General features: G+C 43.3%; 1 protein-coding gene across 3 annotated transcripts in view; it reads right to left on the bottom strand.

Moving 5' to 3' along the window:
* The window catches only part of ncapd3 (non-SMC condensin II complex, subunit D3), a 269,184-nt gene that overhangs the window by 234,254 nt on the left and 16,726 nt on the right, over positions 1-18,204 (bottom strand). For 2 of the 3 annotated variants that reach the window (XM_059956769.1, XM_059956770.1), the window contains exons 3-5: positions 13,878-14,040; positions 13,275-13,459; positions 19-180 (exon numbers count right to left, since the gene is read on the bottom strand). In XM_059956769.1, the coding sequence (XP_059812752.1) occupies positions 19-180; positions 13,275-13,459; positions 13,878-14,040 (510 nt within the window). Of the gene's footprint in view, positions 1-18; positions 181-13,274; positions 13,460-13,877; positions 14,041-18,204 lie in introns of those variants that run through there. The other variant, XM_059956771.1, reaches the window with a different exon arrangement.

The following is an 18,204-nucleotide window of genomic DNA, read 5'->3' as shown; positions in this document are numbered from 1 at the left end:
CACAACTATTATCTTTACCTGGAGAACATGATGTGCACTATCAGGTTTCTCCTTCAAAGGGAATGTGGAGAGCATTCGCAGGAAATGTTTTAGCAGAGATAAAATATCATCCTTGATTAGAATCAGATCTTGTGTGGACAAATAGTCATCATCCTCATCATCGTCTTCCTCAAATGTATCCTAATGGAAGAATGCATATCAGACAAGATAGCGTTAAGCACTCTGTGCACCCCTCCTCAGCAAATCTAATTTAAGAACACATTATTATTAACCAAAAGTAGAGAAGTACATTATGCAGCAGTAATAGAACCATGTAATTATTTAATGGTAACAGCACAGGAGTAGACCATGTGGCTGAGCATTATTTGTACCAGCTCTTTTGCCAAACACTTCCTCATAACATTTAAATTTTTCATTCACCTTGTATTTATTCAATTCCCACTTAAAGGTAACAGTGGAACATGCTCACACCACGTTCATAGGCAGAGCATCAGATTCCTAACATATTCTGTGTAAAAACAACTTTTCCATATATCACTAATTCTCCTCCCAATTACTTTTCTCTTTGTGATCTCTGTTCCTCAACCCCTTCACCAAAGCAGCGAAGGTTTCCACTATCATGTCTAATATCCCTGGTTACTTTATATACTTCAGTTTCAGGAAGTTATTTATTTGTTTGTTTATTTGGTGATATAGTGCAAGACAGACCATTCCGGCCCTTCGAGCCATGCTGCCCTAGCAACCCCAGATTAACACCATAAGATACAAGAGGAGAATTAGTCCATTTAGCCCACTGAGCCTGCTCTGCCATTTCATTGTGGCTGATCCATTTCCATCTCAACCCCATTCTCCGACCTTCTCCCCGTAATCTATCACGGCTTGACTAATCAAGAACTTATCAACCTCCGCCTTAAATACACCCAATGACCTGGCATGCATAGCCACCTGTGGCAACAAATTCCACAGATTCACCACTCTTTGGCTAAGTAAATTTCTCATCTCCATTCTAAATGGAGTCTCTCCATACTAGGGCTGTGCCCTCTGATCCTAGACTCCACCATCAGAAGAAACATCCTCTCCACACCCACTCTTTTGGCCTATCAGCATTCGATAGGTTTCAATGAGGTGACCCCTCATTCTTTTGAATTCCAGTGAGTACAGGCCCAGAGCCATCAATCGCTCCTCATACAATAAGCCTTTCATTGCTGGAATCATTCTTGTGAACCTCTTTTGAACGCTTCCAATGTCAGCTCACCCTTTCTTAAATAAAAGGCCCAAATCTGCTCATAATATTCCAAGTGAGGCTTCACCAGTGCCTTATAAAACCTCAACATTACATCTTTGCTTTTATATTCTTGTCCTCTCGAAATGAATGCTAACATTTCATTTGCCTTCCTGACCAACAACTTGGCCTGTAAATTAACCTTCAGGGAATCCTGCACAAGGTCTCCCAAGTCCCTTGAGACCTCTGATTTTTGAATTCCGCCCCCCCATTTAGAAAATAGGTTACACTTTTATTCCTTCTACCAAACCGCAAGACCATACACTTCCCGACACTATGATCTATTTGCCACTTCTTTGCCTAATCTCCTAACCTGTCCAAGTCCTTCTGCAGCCTCCCTGCTTCCCAAAACTACCTGCTGCTGCACCCATCTTTGAATTGCATTGCCCACAAATTTGGCCACAAAGCCATCAATTCTGTCATCCAAATCATAGACATACAATGGAAAAAGAAGTGGTCCCAACAGAGATCCCTGTGGAACACCACTAGTCACCAGCAGCCAATCTGAGAAGGCTCCCTATAGACCCACTCTTGCCAATCAGCCAATGCTTTATCCATGCTGGTATCTTTCCTGTAATACCATGGGCTCTTATCTTGTTAAGCAGCCTCATGTGTGGCACTTAGTCAAAGGCCTTCTAAAAATCCAAGTAGATAACATCCACTGATTCTCCTTTGTCTGTCCTGCTTATTATTTCCTTAATGAATTCAAACAGATTTGTCAGGCAAGATTTTCCCTTGAGGAAACAATGATTACTTTGGCCTATTTTACCAAGTGGGTCCAAGTACCCCAGAACCACATCATCAATAATTGACTCAAACATCTACCCCATCATTGAGGTCAGGCTAACTGACCTATAGTTTCCTTTCTTCTGCCTCCCTCCCTTCTTGACAAGTGGAGTGACATTTGCAATTTTTCAGTCCTCCAGATCCATGCCAGAGTCCATTGATTCATGAAAGATCATTAATAATGCCTCCACAATTTCTTCAGCCACCTCTTTCAGAATGCTAAGCTGTAAACCATCTTGTCTAGGTGACTTATCTTCCTTCAGAACTTTCAGTTTCCCAAGCACCTTCTCCTTAGTAATGGCAACTTAACTCACTTATCCCCATGACATTTTGGAACTTCTGGCCAACTGCTACTGTCTTCTACAATGAATACTGATGCAAAATACTTATTCAGTTCATCCACCATTTCCTCGTCCCCAGTACGACCTCTTCAGCATTAGAAACATAGAAAACCTACAGCACAATACAGGCCCTTCGGCCCACAAAGATGAGCCAAACATGTCGCTACCTCAGAAATTACTAGGCTTCCCTATAGCCCTCTATTTTACGAAGCCCCATGTACCTATCTACAAGTCTCTTAAAAGACCCTATTGTATCCGCCTCCACCACCATTGCTGGCAGCCCATTCCACGCACTCACCACTCTTACCCCTGACATCTCCTCTGTACCTACTCCCCAGCACCTTAAACCTGTGTCCTCTTGTGGCAACCATTTCAGCCCTGGGAAAAAGCCTCTGACTACACACACAGAACTGAGTACTCCAAGTGGGGTCTGACCAGGGTCAAGGAAAGTTTGTCGTTGTTGGTTGCCATTGAGTTGTCCGCACAAATAATGCTGCTCTGCAGTTTAGGACCTGGTCATACTTTGAACTCAGGACCATCTGCCTGGAAGATCAGCGCTGATGCCACAACACCACTGGCCAGACCATTCTATTGTATCTCTTTGTCCTTCTGTGAACACCTGCATGAAGGCAAATGTCAGAGTAGTATACAATATGTTAACATACATGTACTTTGATAATAAATTTACTTTGAACTTTGACAATCCAATTTTATGAATATTGGTTAAACTTTCAGATTGACATCTCATCTCCCAGTTAACACCACTGACAACACAGTGTTCCTTGGATTGTCAACTGAGACTCTAAGTTGGGAATTAAATCCAGAATATTCAGCTCAGACATAAGATGCTAGCATTGATCCACCACAGTCTTTGTGGCATGCCTTCAAGGAAGACAGGGAGATCAAAGGCTTTAGGTTTTCCTACCGCATACTTCTCTATTTTTCTAAGCTCCTTGTACCTATCTAAGAGGCTCTTAAAAGACCCTATTGTATCCACCTCCACCACTGCCACTGGTAGTTCATTCCACGCACTCACCACTTTCCGTGTGAAAAACTTACCCCTGACATCCTCTCAGTACCTATTTCCAAGCACCTTAAAATATGTCCCCCTGTGTTAGCCATTTCAACCCTGGGGAAAAAGCCTCTGACTATCCACACGAGCAATACTCCTCATTATCTTATACACCGCGATCAGGCCACCTCTCATCCTCCATCGCTCCAAGGAGAAAAGGTCAAGTTTACTCAACCTATTCGCATAAGGCATGCTCCCCAATCCAGGCAACATCCTTGTAAATCTCCTCTGCACCCTTTCTATGGTTTCCACATCCTTCCTGTAGTGAGGCAACCAGAACTGAGCACAGTACTCCAAGTGGGGTATGAGCAGGGTCCTATATAGCTGCAACATTATCTCTCGGCTCCTAAATTCAATTCCACGATTGATGAAGGCCAATACACCGTAAGCCGCCTTAACCATAGAGTCAACCTGCGCAGCTGCTTAAGCGTCCTATGGACTCGGACCCCAAGATCCCTCTGATCCTCCACACTGCCAAGAGTCTTACCATTAACACTATATTCTGTCATCATACCTGACCTACCAAAATGAACCACTTCACACTTATCTGGGTTGAACTCCATCTGCCACTTCTCAGCCCAGTTTTGCATCCTATCAATGTCCCGCTGTAACCTCTGACAGCCCTCCACACTATTCACAACACCTCCAACCTTTGCGTCATCAGCAAACTTACTAACCCATCCCTCCACTTCCCCATCCAGGTCATTTATAAAAATCACGAAGAGCAAGGGTCCTAGAACATATCCCTGAGGCACTCCACTGGTGACCGACCTCCATGCAGAATATGACCCGTCTACAACCGCTCTTTGCCTTCTGTGGGCAATCAGTTCTGGATCCACAAGGCAATGTCCCCTTGGATCCCATGCCTCCTTACTTTCTCAATAAGCCTTGCATGGGGTACCTTATCAAAGGCCTTGCTGAAATCCATATACACTACATCTACTGCTCTTCCTTCAATGTGTTTAGTCACGTCTTCAAAAAATTCAATCAGGCTTATAAGGCACGACCTGCCCTTTACAAAGCCATGCTGACTACTCCTAATCATATTATGCCCCTCCAAACATTCATAAATCCTGCCTCTTAGGATCTTCTCCATCAACTTACACTGAGGTAAGACTCACTGGTCTTTATTTTCCTGGGCTATCTCTACTCCCTTTCTTGAATAAGGGAACAACATCCGCAACCCTCCAATCCTTCGGAATCTCTTTCGTCCCAATTGACGATGCAAAGGTCATAGCCAGAGGCTCAGCAATCTCCTCCCACGCATCCCACAGTAGCCTGGGATACACTTCATCCGGTTCCAGCGACTTATCCGACTTAATGATCTCCAAAAGCTCCAGCACATCCTCTTTCTTAACACCTACATCCTCAAGCTTTCAGTCTGCTGCAAGTCATCACTACAATCACTAAGATCCTTTTCCATAGTGAATACTGAAGTAAAGTATTCATTAAGTACCTCTGTTATTTCCTCTGGTTCCATACACTTTCCCACTGTCACACTTGATTGGTCCGATTCTCTCACGTCTTATCCTCTTGCTCTTCACATACTTGTAGAATGCCTTGGGGTTTTCCTTCATCCTGTCCACCAAGGCCTTCTCATGGCCCCTTCTGGCTCTCCTCATTTCCTTCTTAAAGCTCCTTCCCAGTAGCCTTATAATCTTCTAGATTTCTAACACTACCTAGCTCTCTGAACCTTTTGTAAGCTTTTCTTCTCTTCTTGACTGGATATATTACAGCCTTTGTACACCATGGTTCCTGTACTCTACCATAACTTCCCTGTCTCATTGAAATGTACCTATACATAACTCTAAGCAAATATCCCCTGAAAATTTACCACATTTCTTCTGTACTTTTCCCTGAGTACATCTGTTTTCAATTTAAGCCTCCAATTTCCTGCCTGATAGCCTAATAATTCCCCTTACTCCAATTAAACACTTTTCTAACTTGTCTGTTCCTGTCTCTCTGCAATGCTATAGTAAAGGACATAGAATTGTGATCATGATCTCCAAAATGCTCTCCCACTGAGAGATCTGACACCTGACCAGGTTCATTTCCCAATACCAAATCAAGTACAGCCTCTCCTCTTGTAGGCTTATCTAGATGTTGTGTCAAGAAACCTTCCTGAACACACCAAACAAACTCCACCCCATCTAAACCCCTCGCTCCAGGGAGATGCCAATTGATATTTGGGAAATTAAAATCTCCCATCATGACAACTCTGTTATTATACCTTTCCAGGATCTGTTTCCCTATTTGCTCCTCGATATCCTTGTTACTATTGGGTGGCCTATAAAAAATACCCAGTAAAGTTACTGACCCCTTCCTGTTCCTAACCTCCACCCACAGAGACTCCATAGAGAGTCCCTCCATGGCGTCCACCTTTTCTGCAGCCGTGACACTATCTCTGATCATTAATGCCACGTCCCCACCTCTCTTGCCTCCCTCCCTGTTCTTTCTGAAACATCTAAAACCCGGCACTTGAAGTAACCATTTCTGTCCCTGAGCCATCCAAGTCTCTGTAATGGCCACCACATCATATCTCCAAGTACTGATCCATGCTCTGAGCTCATCCGCTTTGTTCACAACACTCCTTGCATTAAAATAGACACATCTCAAACCTTCAGTCTGAGCGTGTCCCTTCTCTGCCACCTGCCTATCTTCCCTCTCACACTGTCTACAAGCTTTCTCTATTTGTGAGCTAACCTCCTCTTACCCAGTCTCTTCAGTTCGGTTCCCAGCCCCCAACAATTCTAGTTTAAACTCTCCCCAGTTGCCTTAGCAAACCTCCCCGCCAGGATATTGGCCCCCCTGGGATTCAAGTGCAACCTGTCCTTTTTGTAAAGGTCACACCTGCCCCAAAAGAGGTCCCAATGATCCAGGATCCAGAAATCATTGGGGACCTCATAGAAACATTTCGAATGTTGAAAGGCATGGACTGAATGGATGTGGCAAAGTTGTTTCCCATGGTGGGGGAGTCTAGTACAAGAGGGCATGACTTAAGGATTGAAGGGCGCCCATTCAGAACAGAGATGCAAAGAAAATTTTTTAGCCAGAGGGTGGTGAATCTGTGGAATTTGTTGCCACGGGCGGCAGTGGAGGCCAAGTCATTGGGTGTATTTAAGGCAGAGATTGATAGGTATCTGAGTAGCCAGGGCATCGAAGGTTATGGTGAGAAGGCGGGGCAGTGGGACTAAATGGGAGAATGGATCAGCTCATGAGAAAATGGCAGAGCAGACTCGATGGGCCGAATGACCGACTTCTGCTCCTTTGTCTTATGGTCTAAATCTGAATCCCTGCCCCGTTCCAATCCCTCAGCTACGCATTTATGCTCCACGTCATCCTATTGTCACATAGCACAGGCAGTAATCCCGAGATTACTACCTTTGTGGTCCTGCTTCTCAACTTCCTTCTTAACTCCCTGTAGTTTGTTTTCAGGACCTCTTCCCTTTTCCTACCTATGCCATTGGTACCACTTCAGGATATCATGGACGCGATCAGAAACATTCCAGACCCTGGCACCTGGGAGGCAAACTACTATCAGTGTTTCTTTCCTGAGTCCACAGAATCGCCTGTCTGACCCCCTAACTATAGAGTCCCCTATCACTACTGCCTTCCTCTTTCTTTCCCTACCCTTCTGAGCCACAGGGCCAGACTCTGTGCCAGAGGCACGGCCACTGCCGCTTCCCCCGGATAGGCTGTCGCGCCTCCCCCCCCAACAGTACTCAAAAGGAGTACTTATTGTCAAGGGGTACAGCAACAGGGATGCCCCTAGTACCCAACTCTTACCCTTCACCCTCCTGACTGTGACCCACTTTGTCTGCCTCCCATGGCCCCGGTGTGACCACCTGCCTGTAACTCCACTCTATCACCTCCTTGCTCTCCCCGACGAGGCGAAGGTCATCGAGCTGCATCTCCAGTTTCCTAACTCGATCCCTCAGGAGCTGCAGCTCAACACACCTGGTGCAGATATGGCTGTCTCGGAGGCTGGGAGACTCCACGACACCCCACATCTGACACTGAGCACAGAAAACACATATTTCCTTCCTCTCCTCATCCCGTTACCGCCTAAGCCCATTGAGCCAAAGCCCTACCATTCTGCTGCCTCTCACTCCACTGCCCGCTGAATATGGCTGCCTTCTTTTTAAATCTTTCGCCCTTTACTTGCTGACGTCATATGACTGCGCAGTTTCACCTCTTTAAGCCGAGTAGTAAAAAACTCCCTTTGCTCCAAACAACCAGCAGTTCCTTGCAGCTTTCTTGAACCATAGAACATTACAGCACAGAAACAGGCCTTTTGGCCCTTCTTGGCTGTGCCAAACCATTTTTCTGCCTAGTCCCAGTGACCTGCATCTGGGCCATATCCCTCCAAACCCTTCTCATCCATATACCTGTTCAAATTTTTCTTAAATGTTAAAAGTGAGCCCGCATTTACCACTACATCTGGCACCTCATTCCACACTCCCACCACTCTCTGTGTGAAGAAGCCCCTCCTAATGTTCCCTTTAAACTTTTCCCCCTTCACCCATGTCCTCTGGTTTTTTTTTTCTCTCCCCTAGCCTCAGTGGAAAGAGCCTGCTTGCATTCACTCTATCTATACCCATCATAATTTTATATACCTCTATCAAATCTCCCCTCATTCTTCTACACTCCAGGGAATAAAGTCCTAACCTATTCAACCTTTCTCTGTAACTCAGTTTCTCAAGTCCCAGCAACATCCTTGTAAGCCTTCTCTGCACTCTTTCACCCTTATTAATATTCTTCCTGTAATTTGATGATCAAAACTGCACACAATACTCCAAATTCGGCCTCACCAATGTCTTATACAACCTCACCATAACATTCCAACTCTTATACTCAATACTTTGATTTATAAAGGCCAATGTACCAAAAGCTTTCTTTACGACCCTATCTACCTATGACGCCATTTTTAGGGAATTACGTATCTGTATTCCCAGATCCCTCTGTTCAGATTCAGATTCACTTTATTGTCATTTAAAAACCACAAATGCAATGCAGTTAAAAAATGAGACAACATTCCTCCAGAATGATATCACAAAAACACATTACAAAACGGTCTACACCAGAAAATCCACATAACGTTTGGCAATCCCCAATCCAGAGTCCGGAGAGGCTGCTGCATAGTAATATCACGCTACCATCTTAGCACGTTCCCCGGAAATGAGCTCCAATCTCACCAGACAAACAAGACCAAAAACTAAAGCTACAAAACCACATATTTACAACATATAGTTACAACAGTACAAACAATAGCATAATTGATAAAAAACAGACCATGGGCACAGTAAAAATAGCCTGGCACACTGGTTCCCATCCCCCTGCAAATCCCCCCTCAATAGCACTAACAAACCTCCCTGCAAGGATATTGGTCCCCATGTAGTTCAGAAGAAAGTGTTTCCAAAGCAATATTGAAGGGGGAAGTAGATGAGATAATAGATACATTAAAAATTGACAGCTCGGAGGTCTTATAAAAAAGATGGCTCAGCATAAAGTAGATGAGTCACCCAACCTGAGTCCAAGGATTTTGAGACAGCTGACAATAATCATTCGTTCTTTTTGAAGACAAGGGTACTGTCAAAGGAATAGAGAGTGGCAAATGGAGAGTAAAGATAAGTCCAGAAACTGTTGGCTCCAACTCATGGTGAAAAAGAGTTTAGAAATGTTGATCTGGGTAGTTACCTGGAGGAATGTGGATTAACTAAGGCAAGCCAACACAAATTCTTTACGGTTAAATTTTAACTAATTTAGTGCAATTTTCAGATGAGATAATGGACAATGTTGATGAAGGTAATAGAGTTAATGTACTGAATGTGGACTTTGGGAATCTGAATGTGGACTTTGAGTGCCATTGGGAATGGTTCCTTTTGGACTGGAGGAAGGTGATTTGTGATATATCCCCAGAGGGCAGTGTTAGGGATATTGCATTTTTCTGATCTGGACCCAGGAGTGCAGGGCGCAAAATTCTAAGTTTGTAGATACCACAAAATTTATTTAGTATCATAAACTGAAGAGGATAGTGATAGACTTGAAGCAAGGTATAACCCAGGGAATAGAGTGGCTGGATACATGACAGGTAAGTTTAATGTAGAGAAATGTGGAGGGAAATATTTTATTTGAAAGAATGTTGATCAACAAGGATAAGGGCTGGACCCCCACCACCACCAGGTCGGTGGGTCCTGGGTGGCATGAGGGTTGATGACCACCTAGGCAGGTGAATCTGAAGTTTAAGCCATATACAGTGCAGTCTTGGGCATTATCAATAAAAGCATAGAACACAAAAGTCTGCATAACCTTGTGTCTGACCTTGGCTGAAGTTTTGTCCTCACCTCTAGAAAGAGGATGTGAGGACATTATAGGTAGAAACGATTTACAAGAATGGTTTCTGGGATAAGGAGCAAGAATTATATAATGGGGTCTTGACGTCAGTCGTAGGTAAATTATTGGAAGGAGTACTAAGAGATAGGATCGACAAATATTTAGATAAACAGGGACTTATTAGGGAGAGTCAACAGGGCTTTGTGCGTGGTAGGTCATGTTTAACCAATGTATTAGAGTTTTTTGAGGAGGTTACCAGGGAAGTGGATGAAGGGAAGGCAGTGGATGTTGTCTACATGGATTTCAGTAAGGCCTTTGACAAGGTCCCGCATGGGAGGTTAGTTAGGAAGATTCAGTCACTAGGTATACATGGTAAGGTCGTAAATAGGATTAGACATTGGCTCAATGGGAGAAGTCAGAGAGTGGTAGTGGAGGATTGCTTCTCTGAGTGGAGGCCTGTGACTAGTGGTGCCTGTGATTGTGACTAGTAGAGATCAGTGCTGGGTCCATTGTTATTTGTCATCTATATCAATGATCTGGATGATAATCTGGTAAATTGGATCAGCAAATTTGCTGATGATACAAAGATTGGAGGTGTAGTGGACAGTGAGGAAGGTTTCCAATGCTTGCAGAGGGATCTGGATCAGCTGGAAAAATGGGCGGAAAAATGGCAGATGGAGTTTAATACAGACAAGTGTGAGGTCTTCTTCTTTGGTTGTCCACCGGAATCCAATGACAACGTCCACTCCTTTAACAGTGAGATCTTTGATGACTATAGTCCTATACTGGACCCACAAGCTCTATTGCAAGTGGGACATGTATATGTGGTAGTGATGGCAACCATGGCTGCATTTCTCCTGGCTCTCTTCTGCTGTCTTCTGGTTGTTCTTTCCATCTCCAGAATACAAACCCCATCCCTACATAGCTGTTGCAAAGTGTTACGGTCAGCAGCAACATCCTCCAAGTCCTCAGGTCTGATCTTGCACTTCTTTAAAGCATTCTTCATCTGATCCTTATAGCGCTTCTTCGGCCCTCCAGCTGAGTGTCGACCATGATGGAGCTGGCCGTATAACACTCTGCGGGGTAGCCGACATGGGAGCATCCATATCACGTGCCCCAGCCACTGCAACTGACGCTGGGTGATCATGGCCTCAATACTTTTGCAGTTGGTTTTTACAAGTATTTCAGTGTGAGGCACCCGCTCACGTCAGGTAATTCCCAGGATGTGCTGAAGGCAGCTTCTGTGGAAGCGCTCCAAGGACTTGATGTGATGGCTGAAGGTTACCCAAGTTTAACAGCCATAAAGGAGGGTGGTGACACAGACCGCTTGGTATACAGCGACGTTTGTGGAGGGACGAAGGCTCCTGTTCTGGAAGACTCTACGCCAATGTCTCCCAAAGTCAGCTTATGCCTATTTAATGCGGCTCTCGATATCGTTGTCAATGCCACGATCCTCAGAGAGAATGCTCCCCAGATATTTGAAAGATGGCACTACCGACAGCTTTTCATCACCAACAGTAAAGGCAGGTAGGGTGGGTGGGACACTAGCACTCTATTGGCAAACCACTTCTGACTTGGTGGTATTGACAGCCAATGTGTGGGTGGAGTATTTGCTCACAGGGTGTGTGTGTTGTGTGGTATTGCACTTTGGAAGTACAAGCCAAGGTAGAACATACAAGGTAAATGGTAGGACACTGAGGAGTGCAGAACAACAGAGGGATCTGGGAATACAGATACAAAATTCCCTAAAAGTGGTGTCACAGGTAGATAGACAGATACTTTATTCATCCCCAAGGGGAAATTCAAACATTTTTCCAGCGTCCCATACACTTATTGTAGCAAAACTAATTACATACAGTATTTAAAATATGATATGCATCTAAAATCACCCTCCCAAAAAGCATTAATAAATAGCTTTTAAAAAGTTCTTAAATAGTTTACTAAAAGTGCATTGAGTGGTAACTTAAGCTCAGTCCTAACCCCGGCACTTTAACACGTCTTGCCCCTGGTGGTTGAATTGTCGAGCCGAATGGCATTGGGGAGTAATGATCTCTTCATCCTGAGGAGCATTGCATTGACAGCAACCTGCCGCTGAAGCTGCTTCTCTGTCTCTGGATGGTGCTGTGCAGAGGATGTTCAGGGTTTTCCATGATTGACCGTAGCCTACTCAGCGCCCTCCGCTCTGCCACCGATGTCATACTCTCCAGTTCTGTGCCCATGACCTAGCCCGCCTTCCTTACCAGCTTATTAAGACGTAAGGCGTCCCTCTTCTTGACGCTGCCTCCCCAGCACGCCACCACAAAGAAGAGGGCGCTCTCCACAACTGACCGATAGAACATCTTCAGCATCTCACTACAAACATTGAATGACGCCAGCCTTCTGAGGAAGTACAGTCGACTCTGTGCTTTCCTGCACAGGGCATCTGTGTTGGCAGTCCAGTCTAGCTTCTTGTCTAACTGCACTCCCAGATACTTGTAGGTCTTAACCTGCTCCACACATTCTCCATTAATGATCACTGGCTCTATATGAGGCCTAGGTCTCCTAAATTCCACCACCATCTCCTTGGTCTTGGTGATATTGAGACGCAGGTAGTTTGAGTTGCACCATATCACAAAGTCCTGTATCAGTTTCCTATACTCTTCCTCCTGACCATTAGATAGGGTAGATAGAATAGTAAAGAGAGCTTTTGGAATATTGGCCTTTATAAATCAAAGTATTGAGTATAAGAGTTGGAATGTTATGGTGAAGTTGTATAAGACACTGGTGAGGCCGAATTTGGACTACTGTGTGCAATTTTGGTCACCAAATTACAGGAAAGATATTAATGTTGAAAGAGTGCAGCGAAGGTTTACAAGGATGTTGCCGGGACTTGAGAAACTGAGTTACAGAGAAAGGTTGAATAGGTTAGGACTTTATTCCCTGGAGCGTAGAAGATGAGGGGAGATTTGATAGAGGTGTATAAAATTATGATGGGCATAGATAGAATGAATGCAAGCAGGCTTTTCCCACTGCAGCTAGGGGAGAAAACCCCCCCCAGATGATATAGGTTAAGGGTGAAGGGGGAAAAGTTTAAAGGGAACATCAGTGGGGGCTTCTTCACAGAGAGTGGTGGGAGTGTGGAATGAGCTGCCAGATGAAGTGGTAAATGCGGGCTCACTTTTAACATTTAAGAAAAACTTGGACAGGTACATGGATGAGAGGTGTATGGAGGGATATGGTCCAGGTGCAGGTCAGTGGGACTAGGCAGAAAAATGGTTCGGCACAGCCAAGAAGGGCCAAAAGGCCTGTTTCTGTGCTGTAATGTTCTATGGTTCTCTAACTTTGATGCTAGAAAGTATTTATTCAGTAACGGCACACGGAGTACTGCATACAGAACTGAAGGATTTTTGTGACACAGACAAACAAATGTCATATTCTGACTACTCTTTGGCAAAGGTTTGATGAATTTTAAGTTGCATACCTCATTATCCTTCTGTCTAACTGGCCTAGCTCTCTTTCTTCCTTTACCATTACACTGAGAGCTCTTCACCAGGATGTCTTTCTTCCGTTTTCGATATCCTGCTTCTACTGCAGGCCAGCTCTTTTTAATAGTATCCAAACACTTTTCAAATAACACTGGATGGAAGATACGGTTGGCAACACTTCCTACAGAAAACAATAGAATAGTTACACGATGGAAACAAGGAAACATTAACTTAGGCATTATTCCCATTTACACTTTCAAAATTCTTACAAAGGTTCTTGTTTTAGCCAAACACTAAGGTTAGGATGAGTATTTTTATGGGCTATTTATCAAAGCACAGAGACATGGGTCACAAAGATTTATTTTCAAAATGCCTTATGCTATTCTGATTTGCCTTACGTCACAGAAAACACATTTACAAATGGTGGGCTATTTCTGATAAGCTTTGCTTTTCCAACCTTTTCCACCACTTTTTACTTTATTTAGTTAAAAATAAAATAATCATGTCCTAATTCTATCCAGAAAACTCTACTAGTTAAAATATTTATTTCTGTCACTTGGACTCTTATCAGTGAGTTCTTTATGAACATATAATCTCACCTGGGATTTCAAGGAATAAGAAGTACAGACCAGCTGCATTTAAAGCATATTGTCTCTGGATGACAGTAGCCTTCTTATTTTGAACCATGTGGATAAAGTGATATAACACAGCAACGAGTGCTTTGTGGGAGAGATCATTCTCTGTAAACAGTGTCCAAAGATCCTTTAAAAAGGAAAGAGCACTGACAATCAGAAAAAAAAACACAATTCACAAGAAAATTGCATAAATAATTTTACTGTAAGTTGGCCGAGCATTCACTTTGCATTATCTACAATTTTTTTTTTAAAGTCATAGTCATAGAGAAGTACAGCACAGAAATGCACCCTTCAGCCCATCTAGTCCATGCTGAAACCATTTAAACTGTCTACTATCATCAACCTGCACCGAGACCATAGCCCTCCATACCCCTACCATCCATGTATCAATCCAAACTTCTCTTAAACATCAAAACCAGGTTTGCATGCACCTTGCGCTGGGGGCTCATTCAAAAAGTACCTGCCCCCCCCATGTTCCCCTTAAACTTTTCACCTTTTACCCTTCAGCCATGTAAGCCATGACTTCTGGTTGTGGTCCCACCCAACCTCAGTGGAAAAAGCCTTCTTGCATTTACTCTATCCATACCCCTCATCATTTTGTAAGCCAGAAATTATGTTTCTTTTTCTGGAACAGCTTAAATAGAGTTCTACAATCAGAACCCTGGCAGAAGGGGAAAAGAAGCGCTGCTTGGTATTCAAAATATTAATTAAATAAGGTTATATCAACAAAATAAAATTTACTTAAATAACCAATAATAAACAGAAATTTAATTGTTTACCTGGGAGGGCATTGGTTAATCAGGGCAGCTGTTTATTTGGGACAACCCTTAAAGAGCAAAATCTATTGAGAAAATAGCCAGGATTCCCTTCATGCCACTAAATTGGGGCAGGATTCTGTTGAACAATTTCAAACTAGTGTCAATTGCATGCACTTGTGTGGCATTAAGACACTACACCATGCTTAGACTGAACAGTTTTTAAAAACAGCATCAGTTATATGTGTTTGTGTTCAAAAAGCAATGATTTTTATCACTGATAATTGGCAAGAATTAAGCAGTAAGACAATTCAGAAATGCTTTGCTTACTGCAGTTTCAAGCATTCAGGTTCAGAGATGCCAGAAATAGTTGGAAACGAAAATGAAACAATTTCACGACTTCAACAATTAGTGTCCGCACTAATTTTGTTCAGTTACAGTCAATCAAAAGAACACGGCAGCATACACTGGATGAATTCCTCCATTAATAACTACTAGAAGCTAATAGTTTTATAGTACTGTAGTAGTATTGATAATGTTCTGATTTATTCTGTATTTCATTTAAATACATTATTTGTTACTTAGTTCAACAGTTGTTTGTCCTTTTTTTAATATATCTTTTTAACTATTTGAAACTTTAGCAAAGTGGGCCAGCTGATTAATTGAGCCAAAGTAATGGTCTCGATGTGTTTCAATTAACCGGAATCCACTGTACTAAATTATTATCCCTGACTTGGGCAAGAATCCAGTTCTGCTAGATGCGAAGTGCTGCTAGAAGGCAAATTGGATTTCATTGCAAGAATCTGCACTTTTACTACTTTATATACTAATGGTAGGAGGTCCCTATCCATCACATTCTATATGTTACATGAAAACATTGTTTTTACAATAAGGCACAAACATAGAACTCAGATTAATTAGAAAGCAACCCCACATATATTCATTTTTAGTGTTTCTGTCCTTGCTTGTACAGAGATGGTGGTGGGTGGTAGGATGCTGACTAATTAATCAGATGAGGAGGAAAAGGTTGTTAATGGTTGGCCAAAGTCTTAGTTGCTGGTGGCCTTTCAGCTTTCCAAATGAATTTGTCAAGTGATGCCATTTTCCTCTTCCCCTTGGCTGCATTAGGGTTAGGGTTGCTAGCATTTGTAATCTTGTATCATGGTGCCCCAATGCATCTGCAACATCTTTCACTGTGAACCATTTGGCAGTTCAACCACAAAGGGTGGGTGGTGGGGGGGGGGGGGGGGTTTAAACCAGTTATAAGAGGATGCGAACCAGAGAGACAGATACTGGAGTGGTTGAGAAGACAGGTGCTGTTAAGACCTCATACAAAGTCAGTGGTACGACCAATGCCCTGAGCTGTGTATATTTCAGTGCAAGAAGTATCATAAGAAAGGTGGATGAGCTCAGGGCATAGATCAACACCTGGAATTATGACACTGTAGTCGTTAGTGAGACTTGGTTGCAGGAGGGGCAGGACCGGCAGTTGAATATTCCGGGGTTCCACTGTTTTAGATGTGATAGAGTGGGATGGATTAAAGGGGGAAGGGGTGGCATTACTGGTCAGGGAAAATGACACGGAAGTGCTCAGTCGGGACAAACTGGAGAACTCATCCAGTGAGGGTTTATGGGTAGAACTAAGGAATAAGAAAGGTATGACCATGGTAATGGGATTATTACAGGTACCACCCAACGGTCCATGGGATTTCGAGAAACAAATTTGTAAAGAGATCGCAGATTATTGTAACAAACACAAAGTTATATAATAGGTGATTTTAACTTTCCACACATTGACTGGGACTCCCATACTGTAAAAGGGCTAGACAGAAAAGAGTTCCTAAGTGTGTTCAGGAAAGTTTCCATCATCGGTTCGTAGAAATCCCAACAAGAGAGCATGCGATACTGGATCCGCTAATAGGGAATGAGACAGGGCAGGTGACAGAAGTTTGTGTCGGGGAACACTTTGCATTCAGTGACCACAATGCCAGTTGTTTCAAAATAAGTATGCAAAAAGATAGGTCTGGTCTGTGGGGTTAAATTCTACATTGGAGAAATGTCAATTTTGATGGTATCAGAAAGGATCTGGCAAGTGTGGATTGGGACAAGCTACTTTCTAGCAAAGGTGTACTTGGTAAGTGGAAGGCCTTCAAAAGTGAAATTCTGAGATTACAGAGTTTGTTTGTTCCTGTCAGAATAAAAGGCAAGATAACAGGTTTAGGAAACCTTGGTTTTCAGGAATGTTTCTCCTTATTCAGAGAAAAAAGGAGGTGCATAGCAGGTATAGGGATGTAGAAACAAATGGGGTGCTTATGGAGTATAAGAAATGCAAGAGAACACTCAAGAAAGAAATCAGGAGGGCTAAAATAAGTACCAAAGTAGCAAAGGCTAAAAGACATCGGCCCGAAACATCAATTGTACACTTTTCCTAGATGCTGCCTGGCCTGCTGAGTTCCTCCAGCATTTTGTGTGTGTTGCTGAGATAACCAGCATCCGCAGATTTTCTCTGGTTTGGGGCTAAAAGGAGGCATAAGGTTGTCCTAGCAGACAAGGTGAAGGAGAATCCTAAGGGATTCCACAGATAAATAAGAGCAAAAGGATAATGAGGGACAAAATTGGTCCCCTGGAAGATCAGAATGGTAATCTATATATGGAGTCAAAAGAGGTGGGTGAGGTCTTAAATGGATTTTTTGCACCTGGATTTACTTGTGAGATGGACAGAGTCTATAGGTATGAGGAGATGCTTGCTATCTTGAGGCAAATTAGGGTGGATAAATCCCCAGGGCTTGACAGGCGCTCCATCGAACCCTGTGGAAGGCAAGTGCAGAAATTGCAAGGGCCCTAGCAGAGATATTAAAACATAGAGATTGCTGAGCCTCTGGCGATGATCTTTGCATCATCAATGGGGACGGGAGAGGTTCCAGAGGATCGGAGGGTTGTGGATGTTGTTCCCTTATTCAAGAAAGGGAGTAGAGATAGCCCAGGAAATTATAGACCAGTGATGGAAAAGATCCCGAGAGGCAGAATTTATGAACATTTGGAGAGGTATAATATGATTAGGAGTAGTCAGCATGGCTTTGTCAAAGGCAGGTCGTGCCTTACGAGCCTGACTGAATTTTTTGAAGATGCGACTAAAAATAATGATGAAGGAAGAGCAGTAGATGTAGTGTATATGGACTTCAGCAAGGCATTTGATAAGGTACCCCATGCAAGACTTATTTAGAAAGTAAGGAGGTATGGGATCCAAGGGGACATTGCTTTGAGGATCCAGAACTGACTTGCCCACAGAAGGCAAAGAGTGGTTGTAGATGGGTCATATTCTGCATGGAGGTCAGTTACCACTGGAGTACCTCAGGGATCTGTTTTGGGACCCTTACTCTTCGTGATTTTTATAAATGACCTGGATGAGGAAGTGGAGGGATGGGTTAGTAAGTTTGCTGATGACACAAAGGTTGGAGGTGTTGTGGATAGTGTGGAGGGCTGTCAGAGGTTACAGTGGGACATTGATAGGATGTAAAACTGAGCTGAGAAGTGGC

The sequence above is a fragment of the Hypanus sabinus genome, chromosome X2 (assembly GCF_030144855.1).
Source record: "Hypanus sabinus isolate sHypSab1 chromosome X2, sHypSab1.hap1, whole genome shotgun sequence".
Lineage (NCBI taxonomy): Eukaryota > Metazoa > Chordata > Chondrichthyes > Myliobatiformes > Dasyatidae > Hypanus > Hypanus sabinus.
The sequence above is the reverse complement of the archived record's forward strand: the minus strand, read 5'-3'. Positions and strand labels throughout refer to the sequence as shown.